Genomic DNA, 25411 nt, shown 5'->3' with positions numbered 1-25411 from the left:
ACATGAATTTTCACCTTGAAAAGCCCTCATATCCACTATTATACCTGCCCAATACCTATTCGATGACCCTAATCAACTCCCACTTACACCTCAACCATTAGATCATACACAAACATCAGGTTCAGGACCTCCCAAAACACTTACTCAAGTCAATCAAACCACACCATTGCATTGAACTTTGAATACATCAAAGCACCTACCTATAAAGGTTCGACCCTAGGCTCCCTTACTTGCCCTCCCATCAAACCAAGATTTCGTTCCAAAACATCCCGTTGACCTAAAATTTCAGCCCAAAGTACCTTCGTTTACACCTCCATTACACTTAAATTATATTTCGAGTCCCTAAACTGGATTCCAAATTTGCCTGAACCGAGCCCAATTTGCTCAATCTAACTTCACCAATCACTTCAGAATACCCAAAAACCCTTTCTTGTAAAATTTCATCCAAAACAGACCTTGTTAGCTCATCAATCACACAAAGATTCCATTTCAATGCTTAGATTAATCGAATCAAACCCTTTCAAGATCTGACAAATCCGGGCCCAATTGGGCCAATCTGACACCACAAGTCGACCTAAAACGTTCAAAAACCCCATCCTACCAAATGACAGCCAAAAATACTCCAATATACTCACTTTTCCAAAAAGATTCCATTTCTACCAATCTCATTGATACGCACACACAAAACCCTTTTCCGGAGAGACCCATCTTGACACTCCATTTCTGACTCTCCACCTTTGAACCAGAACCCCTGGTTTAGTATCCTGGACCGGTTTTGACCCGGGTTCGCGAAAATCTGAAATTGCCCGTAAATTTTGTGAACATTACGAAAACACCCCTGCATTCAATATAAAAATGCCTGTAACTTCATTTGCCCTAGTCCGGAAGAGATTACGGGGAAGCACTGTTCATTCTCTTCTCCGCTCGAACCATCGGCGGAGCAGCGAAAGATCTCCTTCCTCCCTCGGTTTCACTTTGCTCTCTCTTTTTCTCCTTCTCTCTCGGTCTTCCTCCTCTTCCCCTTCTTCTTCTTCTTCTTCTTCTTCTTCTTCTTCTTCTTCTTCTTCTTCTTCTTCTTCTTCTTCTTCACCGAACCTATTCTTGGAGACGACGACACTGTGCATTTCCTTCCTCTGCCAGGCCCAGAAGTACAGCGGCGGTGATAGGGAATCCTTCTCACCATCGAATCTCCCCTTCTTTCTTCTATTTTTATCTCTTCCGAAAGCACTGTTTATCGTCGTTGTTCATCGTCTTCCGGTGAACAGCGGCGGCGAACTCTCCCCTCTCTGATTGCTCCTTCTCGCTCTGTAAGACTCCCTCTCCCCTCTCTCCTCCATTTCTTTCTCTTCCCATACCCCTTTCTCCTTTTGTCGCCTATCCCACCTTCAACGTGAAGCAGAGGAGTTGCAGAGCAAGCTCTCGTTCGGACAGAATACCGGTGCAGCTTCAGTACTGATTTCGTCAAATAATCTGGGTTTCTGTGAAGTCCAGAAGCAAGCCTCCTCCTTTTCACCGTAGTTCAGCCAGGCTATTCTCTTCTTTTATTTTCCGGCAACATTTTGGGAATAAGCGTGATCAGGTAATCCTTCCTCTCCTCTGCAATCAACACTCTTACTTTCTTCCATTTCTCCCTTTTTTATCTGGTTGTCATTGAAGAATGGGGAGGGGAAGGGTCGACAGGATTGAGTTCATCAGTCCCTGTAAAGCTTGCGTACCCTTCCTAATCCTGCCATAGGTTGTCCTGTTTTAAATCTGTTTATCCATGTTGCATCTGTATTTACCTATTGTTAAGCTTTTCCACTGATGATGAATGCATATAGTATAGATTACTATTTCTCTCAGATAGCTTTTAGCTCATGCAATTTCCTTCTTGTTTAAGTAAGTTTAACCGCTTAGATCGATAAAGAAATAACTGCTGGAGTTGCAAGTTTCGTCTACCTTTATTTCTATAAATTAGCATGACTCTCTCCCTTCTTATCTTGACACAGCATGCCTGTGAACTTATTAAAGGATCTGCATAAAGAAATTTGACATTTTGATGCAAAAAAAAAAAAGAAAAAGATTCAAGAATCAGCCAGAAAGATTTAGGATAGATTTCTCAGGTAAACAATTTAGAAATGATATTAGTGTTTTATATAAACTACTTTATGTTGTTGTGACTTGTGGTTTCTTCACCGATTCCAATGTAAACAAGTTAGGGACCAAGTGGATCAATAATGCATGTTGCTAATTGTTGCAATGGATGTTGGTGCTAGTCTAGAATTCAAGGAATTCTAAATCATACATTAGAAGTGTATCAAAGTATATAAAACTAGAGAAATTGAAACCTTATTAGTCTCTCAAAGTCAACAAGGGTTGGGTTTTTAAGCTCAAAGCTGAAACAGTTGGAGCTGGACTGGGTTAGCTTGGGCTTTCCATGCAACTGGCTTGGGTTGGGGGTGGAAGACATCAACCTGATTATAGACAAAAGTTGGGGTTGCTCACAAAAGTGGCTCAGAAAATTATATTTGTTAGTCGGATTAAACGGTTTTAACTGACTTATCTAGGCAGATTTTGTAACTGTGATGCCACACCACCGAGTGGTTCTCTCATTGGTCATTTGCATGAGATGAATACATGGACAGTTTCAGTGTGGAGCCCACTCCTGTTAGGGGAAGGACCAATGCAAAATGTGGAACCCTCTTGTTTTCAAATCTAGGTTCTGTTATGAGAAGGGCTAATTCAAAATTTGGAACCCACTCCAGGAATGAAAACAAACAAAATATGCAAAATGTGGAACCCATTCCAGGAATGAAAACAAACAAAATATAGGAGATAACCATGGGTTATAATATAAATTGACTCCAACGTATTTGGGGGGTGCTTTGTGTTGATCTGCAGTGGCAATATTTGGCGAAGTTCAAACTATTTGAGAAAGGGGAGGGGACTGTGGGGAGAACGAAATTCAGAGGGTGATCTAATTTTCCGATTAGAGGGGGAAGAAGGTGGGGGTGGAGTCTTGGTACAATTTGGGTGGGTTGGGTTCTGGAGTTAGAAGAAATTTCTCTTTTAGAAGTGTGGCAGTGGCAGGGGTCTGGCCAGGATTTGGAGAAGCTTTTCTGTGAAGGGAGGGTGAATGGCTGTTTCTAGAAACAAAGGGAAATTGGGTGGACGCAAGAAAGGACTTTTTAGTGGGTTGTTTCAACAAAAAGGTAAAGGTGGAGAAAATCAAATATTGGGCTGCAAGAGGTTGGGGGGAAGTGGGAGCAGTGTTTTAAAAGGCACACCTCAGGCTCGCCAAGGTGCACAGGTGAGGCACATTTCAGGGTAGGCGCCTCACCTAGGTCCTAGGCGCAGCCCTTTCAAAAGGCGCACGCCTAGGTGCACTAGGTGTGTGCCTTGTGCCTCAGCCCAGGCATGCACCTTTTGAAACTTTGACGCTTTTTTGCTTTTTTTTGTGTCTAGTGGCTGGGATAGGGGCTTCAAGAACCCCCTATTTGGTAATGTTGTTCATTCATTCATCCTAATAAAACTTTGTTAGGACCAACAGGTAACATTGTGGAGGCAGAGGGATGTCTAACTTCTTTGAACAATTTTGTTGCATACAGATAGCAATATGGAGGTTAGGGCAAAACCGACTGGCAGTCGATTGGTGGGTGGACACAACTGGGTGCCTCTTACTGGATAAAAGTATTTGATCTGTTGCTGCTGCTTTGGTGTCCATGCATGATGGAGGGGACTGGAAACCTTTGTGGGGACTGAATCTAAGGGCATTTCTTGGTAATTTTGAGTTATTGACAGGTCTGAACTCTGAAGATTAACTTATCTAAGAGTGTCTTGATAGGGGTTGGTGAGATGAGGAGAGAAGAGTTGGACTGTGCTGAAGCCTTTGAGTGCAGAGTAGGGGAACTACCATTTACATATTTGAGTTTACTGGTTGGGGGCAATTCTGCTTCCACCACAATCTGGAAATCAGTCGTTGAAAGAATAGAGAGGAGGTTGGAGGGCTGGAAAATGAGATACTTATCCTTGGGAGGAAGGGTTACACTTATCAAAAGTGTGTTATTGAGCCTGCTGACTTGTTACTTATCACTACTGGGGAGGTTGGAGGGCTGGAAAATGAGATACTTATCCTTGGGAGGAAGGGTTACACTTATCAAAAGTGTGTTATTGAGCCTGCTGACTTGTTACTTATCACTACTGAGGGTTGCACACTTCCACCAAAAATTGTAGAGAGGATGGAAAAGATTCAGAGGGATTTCTTATGGGAAAGGTTTGGGTGATGGGGGGGGGAGAAGTTGCATCTGGTTAAATGGGATAAGGTGTTAGACCTAAAGGGGGAGGGGGTTTGGGGTTTAGGAGGGTGAGATTATTTAATAAAGCATTACGTGAGAAATAGTTATGGAGATTTGGGTTGAGTAGAGAGGAAAATTCCCTTTTGAGGAGGATGGTGGTCGGTATGGGGTTACAAGATTTGGGTGGGAATCAAGGGAAGTTCTTCATATGGTGTGAGTGTGTGGGAAGGAATAATGAAGTTTAATGTGGAGTTGGGATGGGGCTAGAATAAGATTTTGGGAGGATAATTGGAGTAGAGTGGGAAGATTGTTTGAGGTATTTCCAAGATTATTTAGGTTGTCGGAGTTGGGAGTGACTATTTGAAGCTGTTATGAGAGAATTGGGGAGTAGATAGTTTAGTGCCCAAGATTTAGAAGGCCTCTCCTTGAAAAGGAATTTGAGGAGAGTTTAAGTTTGCTGGAGAAGCTAGAGAGGGTGAAGATCTCAACCCAGCCTAGGGATGAGCTATGGTGGAAAGAATACTCAATCGGAAAGTTTTTGGTATTGTGGTACTTGGCTTTTGTAGGAACCAAATGGAATTTGAAGACTTGGGTGGAATTTGGGGTAACCCAATTCCCCCAAGGGTGGATGCTTTTGCTTCGATAGTAGTTATGGAAAGTGTGTTGACAGTGGGTCATTTGAAGCAAGAGGTTTCGTCATGGATAACATGTGTTTTATGTGCGAGGAAGAGGAATCAGTTAGCCATCTCTTCTTTGCATGCAGAACTTTTGGGTTTATGTGGAAGCTCTTCATGAATATCTTTGGGGTTAGGAACTTCCAGCCAAGAACAGCTGCTGAAGTATTTTCTTCATGGCCAGGAATCAAGGGAAGAAAAAAGCTAAAATAATATGGAGCTGTGGCCCCTTATGGGCTGTCTACAACTTCCATTAAACCTACTGTGCAAGAATTTTGTCCCCACCAACACAACAAAGTGTGAAACTGAACTTTGATGGGAGCTCTAAATGTAACCCAGTCCCTTCAGGTATAGGGGGAGTATTCAAAGATGAAAATGGCAAAATTGTGGTATGTTTTTGGGGCCAATAGGAGTGGGGGACTCATTGAGAGTGGAGGTGATGGCCTTGCTTCAAGGTGTAAGATATGCCAAACAATTGGGTTACTACACCAAATTGAGATAGAGGGAGGCTCAAAATTGTTAATTGATTGGCTGCAAATAGGTAAGTTGGGAGCCTGGATTTATAGACAGCCCATAAGGGTAATCCCCAATATAACAAGGGAGATTTGTGCTGGCTTCAAATGGACAAGGAGATCATCTAATGGTTTAGTTGATACATTGTATAAACAAGGGATTGTGAGGGAGAGTATGTTCTGTGCAGTTTTGTAATAAAGATTACTTGGGACTCGACACTTGTTTAGGGGTTGATAGTTGTACTTAAATTTGTATTAATGAAATTATTGTTTCCAATAAAAAAATATAGAGCTGTATTCTATTTGCCATCTTTGGAACATTTGGAAAGAAAGAAATGGAAGAATCTTCAAAGATAAGAAATGGAAGCTGGATAAATTGGTGACAGTTGTGGGCAAATCCGTTGCATATTGGGTCTTAATTCTTCTAGACTTTTCTCAGCTCAAGGGAGAAGATTTAGGGGAAAGTTTGTGGGAGGTGGCATGGATTGAAAATTGTAATATGGAAGGCTAAAATTGTAATGCTTGTGTTAAGTTTTTGTTGTTGATTAGGTGCTTACCTTATCACCTATCTAGATTATACTCTTTTATTTTTAATGAATTTTCCTTTTTACTTATCAAATAAAGGGGGAAGTTCTACGAAAAGTAGTGTGATAGTAGGAAAGGGGGAGGGCTCGGCAAGGGGGGTGGGGGGAGGAAAAACGGTGTAGGGGTTCGTTGGAGGGGAAGGGGGGATGATTTCTCTTATTGTTTGTTATGGAGTTGAAGCTTTTGTCTTGGAATGTGAGGGGTTTAGGTTCGGGGAGGAGGATGGTGATTTGTGATTTGTTAAAAGGTGAAAATCAGATGTGGTGTTAATTCAGGAGTTCAAATTAGAAGTGGTGGAAGCTAAGGTGATCATGAGTATCTGGGGTCAGGGCAAGTAAGATGGGTAGTAAATTGGTAGAGGAAGGGTTGGTGGATTGCTAACCTTGTGGGATTGTTTGAAGTGGAAACTTATCTCCTTTCATATTGGGGAGTTCTCTATATTGATGGTTCTGGACTTGGGGGAGGGGTATGTGATGGATTCCCAGTGATGAAGCTTCTTCGAAGTAGTTCCTTCCTCCAGAAACAGAGTTACGAGAGAGAGAGGGAGAGGAAGAGAGAGAGAGAGAAGACGAAGAAGAAGAGAGAAGCTAAGTTGGTTATGCTTTTTTTGCTCATTCAGTGCTACTCGTAGGCCTTATATAGGCTTTCCTCCTAATCAGCTCATTATGACCATGCACTTGTGCATGTGGGTGGTTAAGACGTGGCCTGCTGTTGTAAACGATTTGCAGGGGAGGTTTGCAGTGCTTTGCATGTACCACTCCTGCTGCTTCATGTGCCTCACGACCCGCATGGGTCTGGGCCTGGTGACTTGATGGCAGATTACCTACCTGGGTTCTATCATCTCCCCCACCCTTAAGAATGACCTTGGCCTCAAGGTCAAGATGGGGAAATTGCTCTTGCAACTTACTAAAGCCTTCCCAAGTGGCATCCTTTGTGGGCAGGTTCATCCATTGAACAAGGGCTTGCCTTCACCACTTTGCGGCCAACCTTTATCCAAAAGATATCCAAGATGACATTGGGCTCAACAATCAGCTGCCCTTCACTAGTAAACTCATGTAATTGTGGCCTTCACCAAGGCTGCATCTGTTCGACATGGCTTGAGGAGCGAGACATGAAATACTGGGTGGAGCCGAGCAGTACTCGACAAGTCTAATTTGTAAGCTATTGCTCCCACTCTCCCTGAGATGCGGAAGGGACCAAAGAAACGAGGTGAGAACTTCTGCCATGCACGCTTTGCCAAAGATGACTGCCTATAAGGTTGTAGTTTCAGGTAGACTAAGTCCCCCACTTGGTACTCCACATTGCGATGTTTCTTATCATACTACATCTTCATGTAATTTTGGGCTTTGAGTAAGTGGTTCTTGAGTGATTGAATTGCTTCGTCCCTAGCTTCGAGTTGCTGTTCAACCTCTGCAACTGATGATGTGCCCTTCTCATAGGGTAACACGAAGGGTGGGTCCCTTCCATACAAGATCTTGAATGGGGTGGTCCCAGTAGAAACATGATAAGTGGTATTATACCAGAATTTAGTTCACGGAAGCCATTTTAGCCACTGGGTAGGCTTTTCTCCCGCGGAACACTTGAGGTAGGTCTCTAGATAGCGGTTAACCACTTTTGATTGCCCGTCTGTTTGTGGGTGGTAGCTAGTGGAATGGCAAGTGTGAGTACCCTATGCCCGAAAGTATTCTTCCCAGAATCGGCTCACAAAGGTTGGGTCCCGATCTGTGATGATAGTTGTTGGAGTACCATGGTGCCTAGCCACTTCTCGAATATGACATGAGCTACTTGAGATGTCATGTAGGGGTGGGAAAGCGCAACAAAGTGTGCATACTTGCTCAATCTATCCACAACAACCAATATAACAGATTTTCCTCTAGACTTAGGCAATCTCGTGATAAAATCCATAGTTACCTCGTCCCACACCTGATTTGGAATGGGTAAGGGCTGTAGCAATCCAACTAGGGTTTGGGCCTGGTATTTCTGGGTCTGGCATACAAAGCAACTTGCAACAAAACCCTGCACTGCCTTCTTCATTCCTTGCTAGTAGAAGTGTGCTGCTATGTGCCTATAAGTTCTGATCAACCTAGAATGACCTCTCTCTACTGTCTCATGGAACAACTTCAAGAGATCTGTGTGAAACGACGATTTGGGTGCTATCACTAGACGCCCTTTGTAGAACAAGTCTGAACCCACTAGGGAGTACCCTGCCACTCGGCTTGCCCCTAATCCCAATTGTTTTTCGATTCAGTTTTAATTCATCATCTTGTTGGGCTTCTTCCTTGATGCGATCAAGCAAGGGGTGGAGAGGTCTGTAAACTGTCAAAGAGTTCATTTCTTCTCTTTTGAATAGAGCATCAATAGCTGCATTGGATGGGCCAGGTTTGTATTCAATGGTTAAATCAAAGCCCATCAACTTGCTGGTCTGCTTCTGTTGTTCAAGGTTAAGAATCCTTTGTTCCATCAAATGTTTGAGACTCCTCTGATCTGTCTTGACTGTGAATTTTCACCCTGGCAAATAAGCTCTCCACTTGTGCACTGAGAGCACCAAGGCCATCAACTCTTTGTCTTAAGTAGACTTTAATTGGGCCTGGGCTGATAAGAACTTATTGAAATAAGCAATAGGGTGTCCCTCTTGCATCAGGACTGCATCAATTCCTCTGCCCGACGCATCGCACTCCACCACAAATGGCTTGGAAAAGTTAGGTAAGGTCAGGGTAGGTGGTGTTGTCATTGCTTTCTTGAGGGATTCAAATGCCACCTCCGCTTGTTCTGACCAAGTAAAGGCGTCCTTCAGCAGAGTAGTAAGAGGGGCAGCTAGGGAGGCATAACCGTTTATGAACCTTCTATGTACCTGGTGAGACCTAGAAAACCCCACAAACTCTTGATGGTCTTGGGTCGAGCCCATTGAGTCATTGCCACAATTTTCTCAGGATCAATCATTACAGTCCCACATGAAATTAAGTGCCCCAAATATTGAATCTGTGTTTGGCTGAAAGTGCACTTGGAAGTCTTGGCGAATAATTGATGTTGCCAGAGAATCCCAAGGGTTAACTCCAAATGTTCTAAATGAGAAGCCCAATCACTACTATAGACCAAGATATCATCAAAGAACACCAAGATGAAGTGCCTGAGGTAGGGTCGGAAGATATCATTCATGAGGCTCTGAAAAGTGGAGGGCGCATTAGTCAACCCAAAGGCATGACCAGAAATTCATAGTGGCCATCATGGGTTCTGAAGGCAGTTTTGTGGATGTCTTCTAGATGGACCTGGATCTAATGGTAGTCGGATTGTAGGTCCAATTTGGAAAAATAAACAACATGCTTCAATTCATCAAATAGCTCATCTATTAATGGAATGGGAAATCCATCCTTCAAACTGATGCTATTTAGGGCCCAATAATTAACACAAAAACGCCACGTTCCATCCTTCTTCTTGACGAGAAGGACTAGAGAAGCATAGGGACTGTGGCTCGGTTGTATCAGTTGCTTGGACAACAATTTTGTGACTATTTTGTCAATTTCAGCCCCTGAACATGTGGGTATCTTTAAGGCCTTACATTGGTGGGTTGGGCCCCCGGCTGAATAGGAATGTGGTGATCTGGAGTGCATACAGGTGGTAGGCTGTTTGGTTCTCCAAGGACATCTTGATATGCTGCTAGGAGCTGTTGTAAAATGGGGTCTTTTGTCACCTTGTGGGTTCTGTCATCACAATAAACATTGGGCCCTATGCCCAACAAACCCAGATAGACCTGGGTTGCTGCATTGGAGTGAAGGCTGTAATTGACATGCCGGGCCGAATCTGCTGCTGGTTCAGTTGGTTCAATCCCCTTTAAATGACATTGCTTCCCATTCATCTAGAAATCCATAGTCAGGAGGGTCCAATCACATACTATTGGTCTGAGGAGTTTAAGCCATTGGATCCCCAAGAGTAAGTCAACCCCACTGGAATCCAAGGGACATAGGTCCACGTTGAACATATGGCCTTGAATTCTAAGGCCTATGGCCTTGCACAACCCATCACAAGGTATCTACTGTCCATTAGCTGCCTTAACAACAAAGTGAGTAATTGCCTATTGCTTGTACCTCTAGGCCCATTTGTCGAGCCAGGTCCGAAGTGATGAAGTTAAGGGAACTCCTACTATCAATTAAGATGCACACTTTTCTACCCTTGAGAACACCATGCACTCTCATAGTCTTAGTGGAGTGGAGCCCAATTAGGGCGTGGAGTGAGATCTCTAGGTTTTCTTCGGTGGAATTTTTTGCCTTGTTAGGGACCATGGGTCCGGTATCCACATCTTCATTCTCATCCGGGCTGTCAATAATTTGAAGAAGGAACATTTGCTGGGCCTTGCACTTATGTCCCAGAGAAAATTTCTCCTCACAGTTGTAGCACAAGCCTTTTTCCCGACGGGCCTGCATCTCGGCCCAGTTGAGTTTTCTCACAGTGGGGGTTGGTGGGGGGTTTGATCGAGCCGGGGTTAGCTCGGTTTTAGATGTCAAGGGATTGGGAATCGGCCCGAGAAATCTCGGCCGTGAGTTCCTCTGAGCTTGGGCCAATTTGTCTTCATGTAGATGGACTAGTCTCACTGTGGCCAGCACACTAGGGGGTTGCAGGGCTTTCACTTCCAGTCTAATGTCTTCCCTCAAGCCATCAATAAAGCAGGCGGTGAGAGCATGTTCTGGCCATCCATGAACTCTCATGGCTAGCCGTTTGAATTCAACCTAATATTCTCGAATGAAGCCAGTTTGTTTTACTCTAGATAAAGCTTCGTCAAAGTTTTCGAAGCTGTAAGGACCAAACCGTATTTGCAAGGCCTCCATAAAGTCTAACCAAGACAATTGTGGGTGTGAACGGCGGTACCATTGGTACCAAAGACTAGCCTCTCTATCAAGATGGATGGAGGCAATCTGAACTCTCTAACCGGCTGGAATTTCATGAAAATCAAAATATCGTTCTGTGCAATAGATCCAAGGAGAAGGATCGTCACTTGAAGATGTGGGAAATACCAGTTTGGGGCTGCGGAGGTTGAAAGCGCTGCTAGGCTGAAGAGCACCATTGCTTGGTCCCTCTTGGTCTGCCTACTTGTTGGGTCGGGATGACATTCACTCAAGCTGAGATACTACCATAGAGAGGGCGTCCTTCATGCTTCTTAGTTCACCTTCCATCTGGTCAATCCTGTCTTCTTGTGACTGGTTGCGAGTTGTGGGCATGGCGGATCAGGGGCTTTGATACCAAATGATGGATTCCCAGTGGTGAAGCTTCTTCAAGGGAGCTCCTTCCTCTAGAAACAAAGTTACGAGAGAGAGAGAGGGGGAGGAAGAGAGAGAGAGAGAGAGAGAGAAGATGAAGAAGAGAGAAACTAAGTTGGTTATGCTTTTTCTGCTCATTCAGTTCTACTCTAGGCCTTATATAGGCTTTCCTCCTAATCAGCTCATCATGACCACGCACTTATGCATGTGTGTGCTTAAGACATGGCTTGCGGGATGTAAACGAATCGCAGGGGAGGCTTGCAATGCTTTGCATGTGCCTCACGACCCGCATGGGCATGGGCCTGGTGACCTGATGGCGGATTACCTACCTAGATTCTATCAGTATGCTAGATCAATTTACAAACGTGTATGGTCTGACTGAAAGGACAAATAGAGAGATTTTGGGAGGATTAGGCAGAAGCTAGAGGCTCCTCCACTCTTCCTTTGGTGATAGGAGGGATTTCAATGTAGTTAGATTCATGGAAACCAGACGAAATGGTGGAAGAAGGAGATCTAGAGATGTGCATTGATTTACAAAATAATCAAGAACTCCTGTGTAGGTAAAATTTGAAAGATTCCTGGTCTCCCATGGATGGGGAGATCTATTAAGAACTTGAAGTAGGTGGCTTTTCTAGGCCTGTTTCAGATCACTCTCCCCTTCAACTATGTGGCACTCAAGTGTGTAGGAAGACCCCTTTCAAATTGGAGCATGCCTTGTTTGCAGAAGAGGATTTAATTCCTTTACTAAAAAACAATTAGGCTGAAAATCAGTTGGATGGGACAAGATCCTATGTTCTAGCAAAGAAATTGGGAGCCATTAAGGATGCCTTGAAGACTTGGAGGGCGGAGATGTGGAATAAATCAGTCAGAAAAGATTACTTGCTTAGAGGTAATCAAGGAAGTGGATCAGACTGAAGAAAGAGGGCCTATTACAGAAGAAGAGTGAAAAAAAAGATCGACAGCTAAATTGGTTCTGGGCAAGCTGACCTATAAGGATGAATCGAAATGGAGACAAAGGGTGAAGGTGAAGTGGCTCAAAGCAGGGAAGGAAACTCTTGTTTCTTCCATAAAATGGCAAAGGCAAGGAATAGAATAAACTATATAGAAAGGCTTGAACATGAAGGTTTGGTAGGGGAAAATCGGTCTAATTGAAAAGTATATCTACAAAATTCTTTTCTGATTTGTTGAAGGAAGGATGGGCAAGATGGCCTCTGCCTGTGGGTCTAAATTTCAAGAAAATATCAGCTGACCAACAAAGGGATTTGGAAGCCCCCTTTTATGAAGAGGAAATCTGGCAGGTGGTAAAGAACCTTGATATAGAAAAATCGCTAGGTTCAGATGGTCTCACTGATCTTTTCTATAAGAGCTGTTGGGAGGTGGTGAAGGATGATGTTTTGAAGGTCATCCAGGACTTCCATTGGAATGCCTCTTTGGAAAGGAGTTCAAATGCTACATGTTCTCCCTAATTCCAAAAGTAGAACGATCCACTAACATTAAGGATTTTAGGCCGATTAGTCCATTGAATAACTTTTGCAAAAAATTTGGCTAGGGTTCTAGCAGAGAGAGGTTTAGAAAGGTTCTGAATAGTGTGATAACACAAAATCAGTTTGCATTTGTGCTTTGTTATCAAATGCTGGACAGTGTCTTGGTGGCAAATGAACTGATTGACTAAGAAATAAGGAGGGCATTTCAGGGCTGATATGTAAAATGGATTTGGAGAAGATGTGATATAGTCCAATAAAAAACTATAAAATATTTCAGATTATAGCAGAAGAGAAAGTAGAAGAAGAAGAAAAGATGGAGAAGAAGGGAGAAAATTTAGAAATCAGAAAAATCATTGAACTTTTTAGGTTTAGAAAGTTTTTGCCAGATGAGGGTTTTTTTTTGGGGTTGGACCTATCAAGAAGGTGAGGAAAACAAAGAAAGATCTTAAGAGAAGTAGAGATGTCCTGTAACTCCTGTCCAAGCCACTGGAGAAGTTGAGTGACAGAATAAAGTGTTGGGTAATGTTTAAATAGTAGTTATTCATAAAAAAAATGTTTAAATTGTAGTTTAGTGTTGTGTTGTGGCATTGTTGGATTTAGCAAAGTGCTGGGGTTTTGGTATTTTTGGCTTTGGGTTGATTAGGTGGCCTTTTCGTTTAGTTGTTGGTTTGAAGGTCAAATGATTCTCTGCTTTTAAGGTTTTATATGGGTTTGGGTGGGTGTTATCAGCTTTTCTGTTTTTAAGGTTTTATATGGGTTTGGGTGGGTGTTATCAGCTTTTAAGGTATGGAGAGATTGCTTGTTTGGAGTGATTTTTGTTTGTGATGTTGAGTTTGTGGAATCGGGTTTTGGTTGCTTGTAGGGTTGATTTCTTTCTCTTCTTGGGTGATTTCTGGTCACCTTTTTTGTATCTCTTTTTTCTTTTTTATAAATTTTTATTTCACTATAAAAATTTAATCTTGTTGAATTGGTCACCAAACCGAGTTTATTTTAGGATTTGGGAAGAGCCATCCCAGTTGGCCGGGTGGAGAACATTGATAGTCTTGCCGGAGTGCTGGCTTGGAAAGTGGACCACCTCCCTATCAAGTATCTTATGATGTGTAGTTCTGCTTCATTTTGGAATCCTATGCTTGAGAGGTTGGAGAAGAAGCTGCCTTCTTGGAAGTCCAAATATCTTTTTGAAGGTGGGAGAGTTACCCTCATCAAAAGCAATTTATCTACTGTTCCCACATACTACCTTTCCTTGTTCCCAATCCCCATGAAGGTGGCTAAAACGTTGAATTAATCCAAAGAGAGTTCTTATGGAAAGGTCAGCAAAGAAGAAAAGAAGAGCCATTTGGTTAGGTTGGATCAAATCTGTTCTCTCCTTGGGGAGGGAGGGTTGGGTATTAAAAGAATAAAAGCGTTTGGCATAGCTCTCCTCAGAAAGTGAAATGGATTTGGAGATTTGGGGAAGAAATTGAGGGTTTGCGGAGATCCTGATTGCAGCAAAATAGCTTGAGAAGAGGAAATTTGGCTACAGTTGAGCATACCTCTTCCTATGGCTGTCCCTTGTGGAAGAGTATTATGAAAATTTGTAACAACTTTGCATATGGAATTATCTACAAGGTGGGGGATGGTTGGAACCTTTCCTTTTGGAAAGACCCCTGGTGTTTTTTGTTCGGAGAGGCCTCTGGAAGTGGTCTTCCTTCAGCTGTTTTAGCTTGCTGAAAACAGGGAAACTACTGTAGCTGATTGTGCCTTGAATGTGGGTGGAAATGTTGTTTGGGTTACCTAAGTTCCGTAGGAATCTTTTTGATTGGGAGCTGGGTTATGTGTGTAACCTGCTGCAGGTGTTGAAAGATCAATTAGTTAGGGAAGAGCAAAGTGATCAATAGGGCTGGAAGTGGAACAAGAATGGTGAATTCTCAGTCAAGCCTTCTTCTGAGAAACTAAATGCTACCACTGAATTGGGCTTTTTGTTGTGTGCGGATACTCTTGGGAAATGTCTGACCAATGCACATCTGCCGAGAAGGGGAATGCTGATCCAAGATACCTGCTGTATGTGTGGGCTGGAAGGAGAAATCATTTACCACCTCTGCATCCATTGCCCTGTGGCTGCGGCTCTATGGATCCATTTCAAGGTTGCAAACTTGTGTTGGGTTAGGCCTGCGGCCTGCCTCTGTTCTTGATGATATCTTGGGTAGTTGGGTTCTGCTGGGTCTAAGTAGTAGGGGGAAGTGCTTTTGGTAGGCTGTTCCTGCTGCAGTCATGGGAACAATTTGGGCTGAAAGGAATAGGAGACTGTTCACTGGTAAAAGCAGAGATGTTGATGTTCTGGTAAGGTTTGCTGTGGGCAAGGTTGTTCCTTGGGTGTCAATAGCTAAACCATTTGAGCATCAAAATTATGCCCTGCTATTTAGTTCAAAGAGTTTGTGGGAGCTTTAATTTGCATGTTTGGCCTGGGGATTGGGGCTGTTAGCTGGTGCCCTCCCTCTTCACAGGAATCTTTGTAACATTATTGGGTTTTGTCCTCTTTCAATAAAACTCAATAAAGTTTTACCTTAACTTTTTCTGATAAAAAAGTTGACTAAGGAGTCTGCTAAAGGTTTTTCGTATGGAGATTTACATAATTGATTGCTTCATTTTCTTTGTCTTATTTTCTTAACTTTTTTAATTCTATAATATTCAGAGAACAGGACCGGGCACAGAAGTGGAGAAGGGAGAGGTTCAATTGGGGTCGAACCGTACAAGCAATGGACTAAGATACCATAGGTCATATAAATACTATATATAATATATTTTACTACTTTTAATATACTTAAATATGGTGGATGGATGGAAAGTTCCTTAATTTTTAAAGCAAATGATTAGGGTTCAAGATTCTTAATTTACATTTTCTTTAAAATACATGCATAATAAAGTAATATGTACAATAAAGAGTCATTATTTAACACAAGTAAAGAGGTGGACTGGTGGTAATTAGGTAATATATGAAAATAGGAGGTCATGAGTTCAAGTCTTGTTAAACATGTTTTAAAATTTCAATTAATTAAGGACACGAGTGGTTTCATGAAACCGGGACAGGTTCACCGATTTTTCTGGTTAAACGGTACAGACAGCCAGTTTTTACCCGTTTTATAGCAAATACAATTATTGGGGTGTGACCGAACCGGCCTGGGTCCCAGGTCATGGTCAACTGGTTCGAGCAGCCAGCCTGGTCCAGTTTTCTAAACACTGGACTTCTAAACTGAGTTGGATAGGTAAGCCTAAAACCTACTAGTGCACTGTAGATCAAATGGTGTGGTGAAGCTCAATTATCAAATGCTTTGTGTTTCTTATGATCTTTTGTCTTTTCAATTCCTGGCCTTTCCTCTTCACTTTAACCATTGACCTTCTGCATTCTGTACTTTCATTTATTTGATGGACTATTTTGAAGATTCACTTTGGGTTCAGCTGTTTAGGTTTGGAATATTAAGAAAAAATGTCTTATAATTTGAAAGTGTGGAAACCTGTATCAAGAGTGAGAAAAAAGATGGTTCCTCTTCCTCATGGTCCCAATGTGGGCTCTTTTCCGGTCAGTGCCATTTTGTGGGGTCCCATCCAGCCAAGATTAGAGCATTCTGCTAGGAGGTTTATCACCAAAAGATCAACACCTGTGATGTCTTGCAGGAAAGGAGCCCAAATTAGTGCTTTTCACGTTCACCCCATGTTTGTTGCTGCTATTGGTTAAGTTGTGAAAGTGAAGTGAAACTACTCTTTACTTGCTAATTTCCTGCCCCTTTCGTTTCTCTAATTTGAGAGCATGCTTAGCCTTTTTGGATGCTGGTGGGCTCCTCCAACAGATTTGAGTAGCCTCTTTGGTGTTAATTTTTTCTCCCCAAATAATAGAGGGGGAAAGATGCTTTGGAGATGCACTTAGGCCACCATTCTTTGGGCAATTTGGGAAGAAAGAAATGCCAGAATTTTTGATGGTCAGAGCCAAACAGCTGGAGAAGTAACTGAAAATATCAAGATTTATCCAAAAAAAATGATTGAAAATATCAAATCCAAGATTGCTTCTTGGGTCAAAACCATAAATTATATAACAAGAGGCTGGCATCAGGGTCGCTAGTTCATCTATACAAGGGCCTCTATTAGCTTGTGCCTGGACTCTTCTGCCAAACACTGTTAAACTGAATTTTGATGAATGCAGTTTAGCTAATCCTAGATCAGCAAGGATAGGGGGTGGAGGAAGGTACAGTTTTGGCATTATTTTCAAGACCCATATGGCATGCCAATTCTGATTAGACAGCATTATTAGCTTTGCTGCAAGGACTGAAAATTGGGAGGACTCTAAATTATAACTCTAAATTATAATAATTTACTGGTTGAAGGCGATTCTATTTTGGTAAGCAGGTGACAAAATAAAAGAGCAGGTCCATGGCATACTATTAAGAGAAGTGAACAGAACTGCAATAGAGTCGAGAGCCCCATTTTATTGGGTGAACAAGACGGCAAATTGTTTGGCAGGTGCATTGGCAACTGACAAGACAAGGGGCTAGTAGGAGCACTTTCACTTGTACAGTTGTACATCATTTATCATTCTGATTTTAATAGAAATCTCTTGTTACCCATAAAATAAAAGCTCAAAAGAAATTTTCTTTTCCATTGTGAGGTGTAACAAACTGTGACATTATGTTATGGCATATGGTTTATTAGAAAATGACTACTCTTTTGTTTCACAAGTATAAAATGAAACAGTTGATCCTGACATGGTTATTCATCCTTTGTTTTTGCTTATGCTACAGGAGAATATTTGCATTTAAAACCTGTATATGGGGACTCCAGCCCATAAGGAATATGCAGAATTTCAAGAGAAAGTCAAGAGGACAGTCTATGTTGACAACCTGTCACCACAGATCACAGAAGCTGTCTTAAAAACTGCACTCGAACAGTTTGGAAATGTCAGAGATGTTCAGTTCATCCCAAACTATACAGAGGCAAATGAAATCCCCCAGTGTGCCTTGGTGGAGATGGAGACAGCAAAGCTAGCTAAAGCAATTATCATGGAGATGACTGACTATCCTTTCATGTTGGGTGGGATGCCAAGGCCTGTTAGAGCCCGTGCAGCTGAAGTGGAGATGTTTAGTGATCGTCCCATAAAGCCTGGTAGAAAGATACAGATTCGTTGGATGGATCCCAAGGATCCGGATTTTGAAGTTGCTAAGAAGTTGAAGCACCTTACAAAGAAACATGTTGCAGAAGCTTCGCTGCTTCTCAAGGTAGATCTTTGTTTTATTGTTATATTACCAAATTTTCTTGTGGTGATATACTAATATTTGGTGAAAAAAGGTGAACTGCAATGATTTTATATATAAAAGTAGGATATTGATGTTTGAGGGTTGGGCAGTGCTAGGAAAAGGCAAGTAATAAAGGATCTGCTTAGGAAGGAGAATACAAATATAGTCAAGAAACAAAAGTCGCAAAAATGGATAGAAGATGGGTGAGGAGTGTGCGGGGTTCTAGAGCATAGGATGGTCCTTTATACCATCATGAGGTGCTTTGGGGGGGCTTAGTAACATTATAGAAGAACAAAACGACAAAGCCACTGGAAGAATTGATAGGTTGATTCCCACTCTCTCAAATTCTAGAATGTGGGTGATGGCTTCACTAGGGTGATGACGAACATCTATGGACCTATTAGTTATAGAGAAGGAGGTGAAATGTAGGGGGGGCTCTTTGATGTTAGGGGTTTGCCATGGGCCTTGGTGCTTAGGTGGGGTTTTTAACATGGTCAAGTTCACTAATGTGATGAGTAATCCCAATCAGGAAATATCCACTAGCATGGGGAAATTCAATAGAGGGGTGTGAGCCGAAGGAAATTCCCACCTTGTAGAGTTTGTTCACTTGGGCGAATCTACAAATCCCTCCCAGCTTCTCCAAGTTGGATAGATTTATTTTTAATCTTGAATTGGAAGAACATTGGGTTGAGTTGGAGGCAAGAGCTTTACTGCATGTTACTTTTGACCTTTGCCCGATTAGTATTGGAATTAAAGACTCCATGAGTGGCCCCAAAGCCTTTAGGTTCGAAAATATGTGGTTCACACATCTTGACTTTTTCCAGAAGGTTGAGGATTGGTGGAGAGAAGAGTGCGAGGAGTTTGGTGGAAAGGCGTAAGATTTCATAGGAAGTTGCAAAATCTTAAATGTGAATCTAAAGAGTGGAATAGAGATCATTTTGGAAGAATTGAGGATAGGAAACTAATTGTAATTTCTCAAATCGAGCTTTTGGATGTAAAGGGGAGTCAAGGTGTGGTAAGTGAGGAAGACGGGATTATGAGATGATACTTGAAAAAGGAGTTGGAAGAAATCCTTTAGAGGGAAGAGATAAATTGGAGACAAAAATCAAGGCACCAATGGATTAAAGAGGGGGATGGTAATACTAAGTTTTTTCATGCACTTGCTAATGGTAGAAGAAGAAAAAATTTTGTGGAGAAATTAGAAGTGAATGGAGAAGCTTTGGTTGATCAAGAAGAGATTGCTAGTTGCTTTGTGGCTCACTTCAAATCAGTTTATAGGAGACAAGAGAATGTGAGGGCTACTTTGGGAGGTTTTGAATGGCCTTGGTTGAGTCTAGAGTTGGTAAGAATGTTGGAAAGGGGTTTTGATCCGAAGGAGATAAGGGGGGCAGTGTTCTCAATGGATAAATTAAAAGCCTCTAGACCGGATGGTTTTACTATGGCATTTTATCAAGGTTGTTGGGAGTAGGGGTGTTCATTATATGGATCACTTGCTAATGGTAGAAGAAGAAAAAAATTTGTGGAGAAATTAGAAGTGAATGGAGAAGCTTTGGTTGATCAAGAAGAGATTGCTAGTTGCTTTGTGGCTCACTTCAAATCAGTTTATAGGAGATGAGAATGTGAGGGCTACTTTGGAAGGTTTTGAATGGCCTTGGTTGAGTCCAGAGTTGGTAAGAATGTAGGAAAGGGGTTTTGATCCGAAGGAGGAGATAAGGGGGGCGGTGTTCTCAATGGATAAATCAAAAGCCTCTGGACCGGATGGTTTTACTATGGTATTTTATCAAGGTTGTTGGGAGTAGGGGTGTTCATTATATGGATCAAACTGCAAAACCGAACCGAACCAAACCAAATTTGTAGTTTGGTTTGGTTTATACCTATACATGGTTCAGTTTGGTTTGGGAATTTTCTAAATTGCGGTTTACAATTTTGGTTTGGTTTATTGAATTTTATAAACTGAACCAAATCGTAAACCGTAGGCCAAAATTATATATATAATATGAATTTATGATATATACACATTATATATAATATATCTAAAATTCTAAATGGAATGCTAAAATTATAAATATATAATGAACTCTTTATTTATAATGAAATAATAAATAAAAGTTTTAAGTTTTAAGTTTTAGGGGAGCTATTTGGGTTGGGTTAAGCTCAATAGAATCATAGAATGGTCCAAAGCCCCCAAACCATATTAGAAACTGCACCAAATTGTAATAAAACGATTTGATTCGTTTCAATACCAAAATGGTTTGGCTCGATTTAGAAATTTTGCAAACCGTAATTTATTAGTTTGGTTTGAGATCTTCTCCAAACCACACTAAACCGGACCATAAACACCCCTAGTTGGGAGGTAATTAAATCAGACCTTTAGGCAGATTTTGAGGAATTTGCTATTGAACGCTTTACTAGCCTAGGGATTAATTCCACCTTCTCAGCCTTAATTCCAAAGAAGGGAGAAGCCACCCAGCCAAGAGATTCCGGACCAATTAGCCTGGTAACTAGCATTTATAAAATCCTAGCAAAGGTGTTGTCTTTGAGATTGAAGCTAGTCCTTACCATCTTGATAAGCCACCCTCAAGGGGCATTCATTCAAGGTAAACAAATTACAAACCAGATCTTGATAGTTAATGAATGTGGAGAGGATTTTAGAAAAAAGGGAACGAAGGAATTTGTGTGCAAATTGGACTTGGAGAAAGCTTATGACATGGTTGATTGGTCTTTCCTTATGGATAGTTGAAGAAATTTTGGGTCTGGAGAGAGGTGGTGTGGATGGATAGAAGGGTTTGAGGTAAGGGGACCCCTTCTTTCTCTCCCTTTATTTACCTTGGTGGTGGAGGTGTTTAGTTGTCTTATCTCTAGAGCTGTTATTTTGGGACTGTTTAAAGGCTAGAGGATTGGGGGAAAGAGCATTGCTGTTACATATTTACAGTTTGCCGGCAATACAATTATCTTTTGTGAGAGTGATGATCCTCAGAAGTCAAGGAATCTGAAGCTGGTAATAAAGTTGTTTGAATTTGTCTCTAAATTGAAGATCTATTTTGAAAAGTGCTGTGTAGTGGGGTTAAATTTGGGGGGTAATTGCTGTTACATATTTACAGTTTGCAGGCGATACAATTATCTTTTGTGAGAGTGATGATCCTCAGAAGTCAAGGAATCTGAAGCTGGTAATAGAGTTGTTTGAATTTGTCTCTAAATTGAAGATCAATTCTGAAAAGAGCTGTGTAGTGGGGTTAAATTTGGGGGAGTAGTAGATGATTGGGGTAGTAGAGGCCCTAGGCTGTCCTATTACTAGCTGGCTGTTGAAATATCTAGGTATGCCTTTAGAAGCCAACCCTCGGGAAGCAAGTTTTTGGATCCCAATCATTGAAAGATGTGCCAAGAAATTATTAGCTTGGAAGAGGAATTGTGTCTCTAAGGGGTCACATCACCTTGATTAAGTCGACCTTAGTGAGCCTCCTAGTTTTCTTCCTTTTGGTCTTTAAGATGCCACATAGGGAGGTTTTGAAAGCAATGTTTTAAAAAGCGGAGGCGTGGCTTTTGAGGCGTTTCACTACCTAGAGGCATGAGACGTAGTTCAGAACATAAGAGGCGTAAGCCTCCCGAAGACAAGGAGGCATAAGCCTCCTTAAGAGGAGGGGAAGGAGGAGGAAGAAGAGGAAGGAGGAGGAAGGGGAGGAAGAAAAGGAAGGAGGATCATTTTTCTTTATTTTTAATAAAAATATTTTATATTAAGAAGATGAAGATGCATAGCACTAGGTGAACGGGGGGGGGGTCTTTTCGAAGCAGAGGTGAGCGAGCGAGCTGGAGTGGACTCCTAATCCTTCTAGAGCTTTCAGCTGTGCTTCTTTCTTTAAAACCTTGTCCTCTCCTGTTCAACCTGGGGTGCACTTCCCAATCCGAGAAGTTTGGTGTCGCCCTATTACCCACAACGTGGGTGCTTTCTGTTGGGAGCTCTACCTTGGTGCAAATTAACACCTGTGATCTGATGTAGAGGAGGTGGCTTGGCTGGTGCCTTTCACCCAATAGGTGCTGTTTGTGTGAGACCAGTGGTGAAAATTGCCTTTCATATTTTTGTCTCCTGTCCTGTTGCTAGCTGTATTTGGGAATGGTTCTTTTCTCTATTTGGATGCAGGTGGGACACCTGATGAGCTTGGAAAAGGCTGTTTGACCCCTCTACCTTTAGATGGCCAAAAAGAAGAGGCAGAACACTGGAGATGCACATGAGCTGCTGCAGTGCTTTGGGTGTTATGGGAGGAGAGGAATTTGAGAATTTTTGAAGAAAAGAAAAGGTGCAAGGAAATGCTGATAGAAGGGATTACAATAAAAGTGATCTCGTGAGTAAAGTCTGAGATTATTCTCATATTTTAGTACAAGACGATATACTCAGAAATAGGAGGAAAGTAGCATCATCCTTGACTCATCTCAGCAAAGGTCTTAAGAAGAAACTGGGACCCCCCTGAGTCTGGTTTCCTCGAATTAAACTTTGATGGGAGCAGCTTTGGTAACCTATGTATGTCTGGAATTGGAGGGGTTATAAGAAATGACAATGGGATTGTGGTGGGGCTGTATTGGGGCCCTATTGGATGGGGAGATTCCATTACAGCTGAACTAAAGGCAGTAGTTTTGGGGATACAAAAATCTATGGAACTAGGAGTGAGAAAGTCGGTTGTCGGAGGTGACTCCAAAGTGATTATAAGCTGGCTAAAGCAGAATGAAAAGACTTCCTGGTTGTTCAGAAATTAAATCAAGAAGCTTAATCACCTTGCCAAGGACATGCAGTTATTAATTCAATGGACTCAAGAGCAGCAAATGGTTTTGCAGATCAACTAGTGAAACAAGGGGTTTACAGGGAACAATGTTTTTGGGCTCAGTTGTAAGACTGAAAATCAAAAGTTGATAGGTGTCCAAGTTTTAAATACTAGTGGGGTAGCAGAGGCTACTTAGTTTCTTTACTGTTTCTCAATTTAATTTTCTTAATGAAATTCTCTTTACTTGTAAAAAAAGAAATAACAGAATTTTTTATGACAAAGAAAGGGATCAGGATTCTGTGTGGGAATGTCTGCTGTTTAGGGTTATTAATTGGGCTAAAGCTATAGATCTATTCTCACTTTTCTCCTTTGATGACATATGGAGAAATTGGTAACTAGTTGCTAAAGCTTCTTCAGTCAAGGACAAACCTGTCATAGCCTGGAAGCCTCTGGAAGCAAGGTTCACAAAACTAAACTTTGATGGAAGCAGCCTTGGTAATCCTGGGCCCTCTGAGATTGGGGGGGAGTTTTCAGGAATGCAGAGGGCCAGATAGGCTTTATTCTCCGGTCCAATTGGGATGGGGGACACGGTTAGTGTAGAGATCCAAGCTGTTTTTTAGGGGGTTCAAATTTCTAAAGAGTTGAACCACAGAAATCTGGTCATAGAAGAGGACTCCAAAGTGGTGGTAATAGGGTGGCTGAAAGAACCAGAGACAGCGGCTTGGTCTTTCAGGAGTGCGATGAGAAGATTCAAATGTAACTTCTAATATAACAGTCAGAATTCTGTGGGACTTGGGAAAACTAAATGCTGTATCAATTGTATACCCATTAAAAAAAATAATGGAATGCTTTATTATTCATAAAAAAGATGTTATATAGTATACTTTTTTATGATATTAAACCATGATGATCTCTCTTCAGCCAATCTCTGCCTACAAGAGTAGTCTTTGAATTCAGGGATGATATTGCCATTTCCATTCAAACTTACTATGCCTAGGAATATTGTTTAAAATTCAAATCTTTCTCTTTTTACAGCATCAACTTGAAGAAGAAAAGAAGCTTGCATATAGTCAGGCAGAGAATCTTGAAGTAAACTACAAGAAGTATGAAATGATAGACAATCTCATAATTGATGGCACTTTTCGGCGGTTGTCTTCCAAATACAATTTGGAATTACAAGATAGTTAATTAGATTTTCATGTTATATTATTTTGTACCAAGTTATCTTTTTCCATTTATTGGTAATTGCTATTATGGTCATTTGCGGTGGTGATATATTTTTTGCTGCTATTTTGTTAACCATTCCTTGTGTGCATAATCAATTTACCTTGGGATGGTATGAGATCTAATTTACCTTGCTTAGGAAGGCATCTGAACCATGCTGGTGTCGTATTGCTTAATACATTGTTACTTTATAACAATGTTTGGAGCACCAATGATGATAAGATCAGTTTTACCTGCAAAAGCGTTTGATGATGGTTCAATGGCGAGTCTGTTGCGCATCAGAACTTTCGGCCGATATGTATTGTTTCGGTAAAAGTTCGATACATGGAACACAGAAATTATCTGTAATGTTCCTTTTCGTATGTATCAGTCTGTGTTGGACTTTTTGGTTTGTATTGGTCGACAAGGTTCAGAGTATTGATATGTAGTAGCTCGTATTGATCAATATGTATCGTGGGACCCCTCTGATATGCTCCTATAGTGGGTGTATCGGGGTCTGATCGGTTCAGGGGGTAGAGAAGCTCTAAACTGGCCTCCTTTGAATTGGCTTTGAAAAAAAATTAAAAAAAAGTAAAAATGCATCGATTCGCTTGATATGCCCCTACTTTTGAACCTTGTTGACCGATACAAGTCCCCTTCTTTTTCATTAATTTCATTTAATTATATTTAGGGTTGAATTGCCTCATTAATTTTATATTTACTCTTAAGTGTAATTTCTCTCATTAATTGGTTATTTATTTCTATAATTAATGCATAATTTTAAATTTGAACTTCAGTTTTAGCGCCTAATTGAAATTCTCTTCTCATTCATTTCGTTAATAACTTTCTTTTTAATTAAATTTGTTTTGTTAGTATAAAACTACAGACTTGACAATAGCAAGATTCAAATCCTGGCCATTAGGCTTTAACAATTGGAGGTTCACCACTAAGCCATGCCCATTTGTTTGTTATAGGTTTATGGATTTTTATTGTTAATGTATGTTTATCAATAAATGTTAGAATTAATTATTAAAATTTATGTATTAATAAATAATAAGATAAATTATATTGTTTATTTTAAAATAATGTATATCAATATACATTTTAGTTTTTTTGTTTTTTCACGTTTTAATTTTCCATCATTTGCCAATAATTACTAAGTGTGTCTCGATATCTCGAATTTTATATAGACTAGTAAATTATAGATTTTTTTTACTTTTAAATAACTTGTTTACAATCATATAAAACCTATAACTATCGTTATTAATATATTTAGGATTTATTTGAGTTTTTTAACATATTTATGTGTATCTTGTTTTTTCGTTTGTATCCATATGTATTCAAAGCGATATGTATCCATACATATTTATGTGTACCTGTAACTATCGTTATTAACATATTTATGTGTATTTTGGCCG

At 41.0% G+C, this 25411-nt stretch overlaps 1 protein-coding gene across 1 annotated transcript; it reads left to right on the top strand.

Moving 5' to 3' along the window:
* Positions 1-877: 877 nt before the first annotated feature.
* Positions 878-24105, top strand: LOC104589758 (ASI1-immunoprecipitated protein 1-like). Its single transcript, XM_010248182.3, has 3 exons — positions 878-1579; positions 17548-18021; positions 23826-24105. Exons 2-3 carry the CDS (start codon positions 17575-17577, stop codon positions 23976-23978), a joined length of 600 nt encoding a protein of 199 aa, XP_010246484.1. The 5' UTR covers positions 878-1579; positions 17548-17574; the 3' UTR covers positions 23979-24105.
* The last annotated feature ends 1306 nt before the right edge of the window (positions 24106-25411 follow it).

This window comes from Nelumbo nucifera, chromosome 1 (genome assembly GCF_055504915.1).
Source record: "Nelumbo nucifera cultivar China Antique chromosome 1, China Antique-T2T, whole genome shotgun sequence".
Classification (NCBI taxonomy): Eukaryota; Viridiplantae; Streptophyta; class Magnoliopsida; order Proteales; family Nelumbonaceae; genus Nelumbo; species Nelumbo nucifera.
This window is presented reverse-complemented; position numbering and strand designations above follow the sequence as displayed.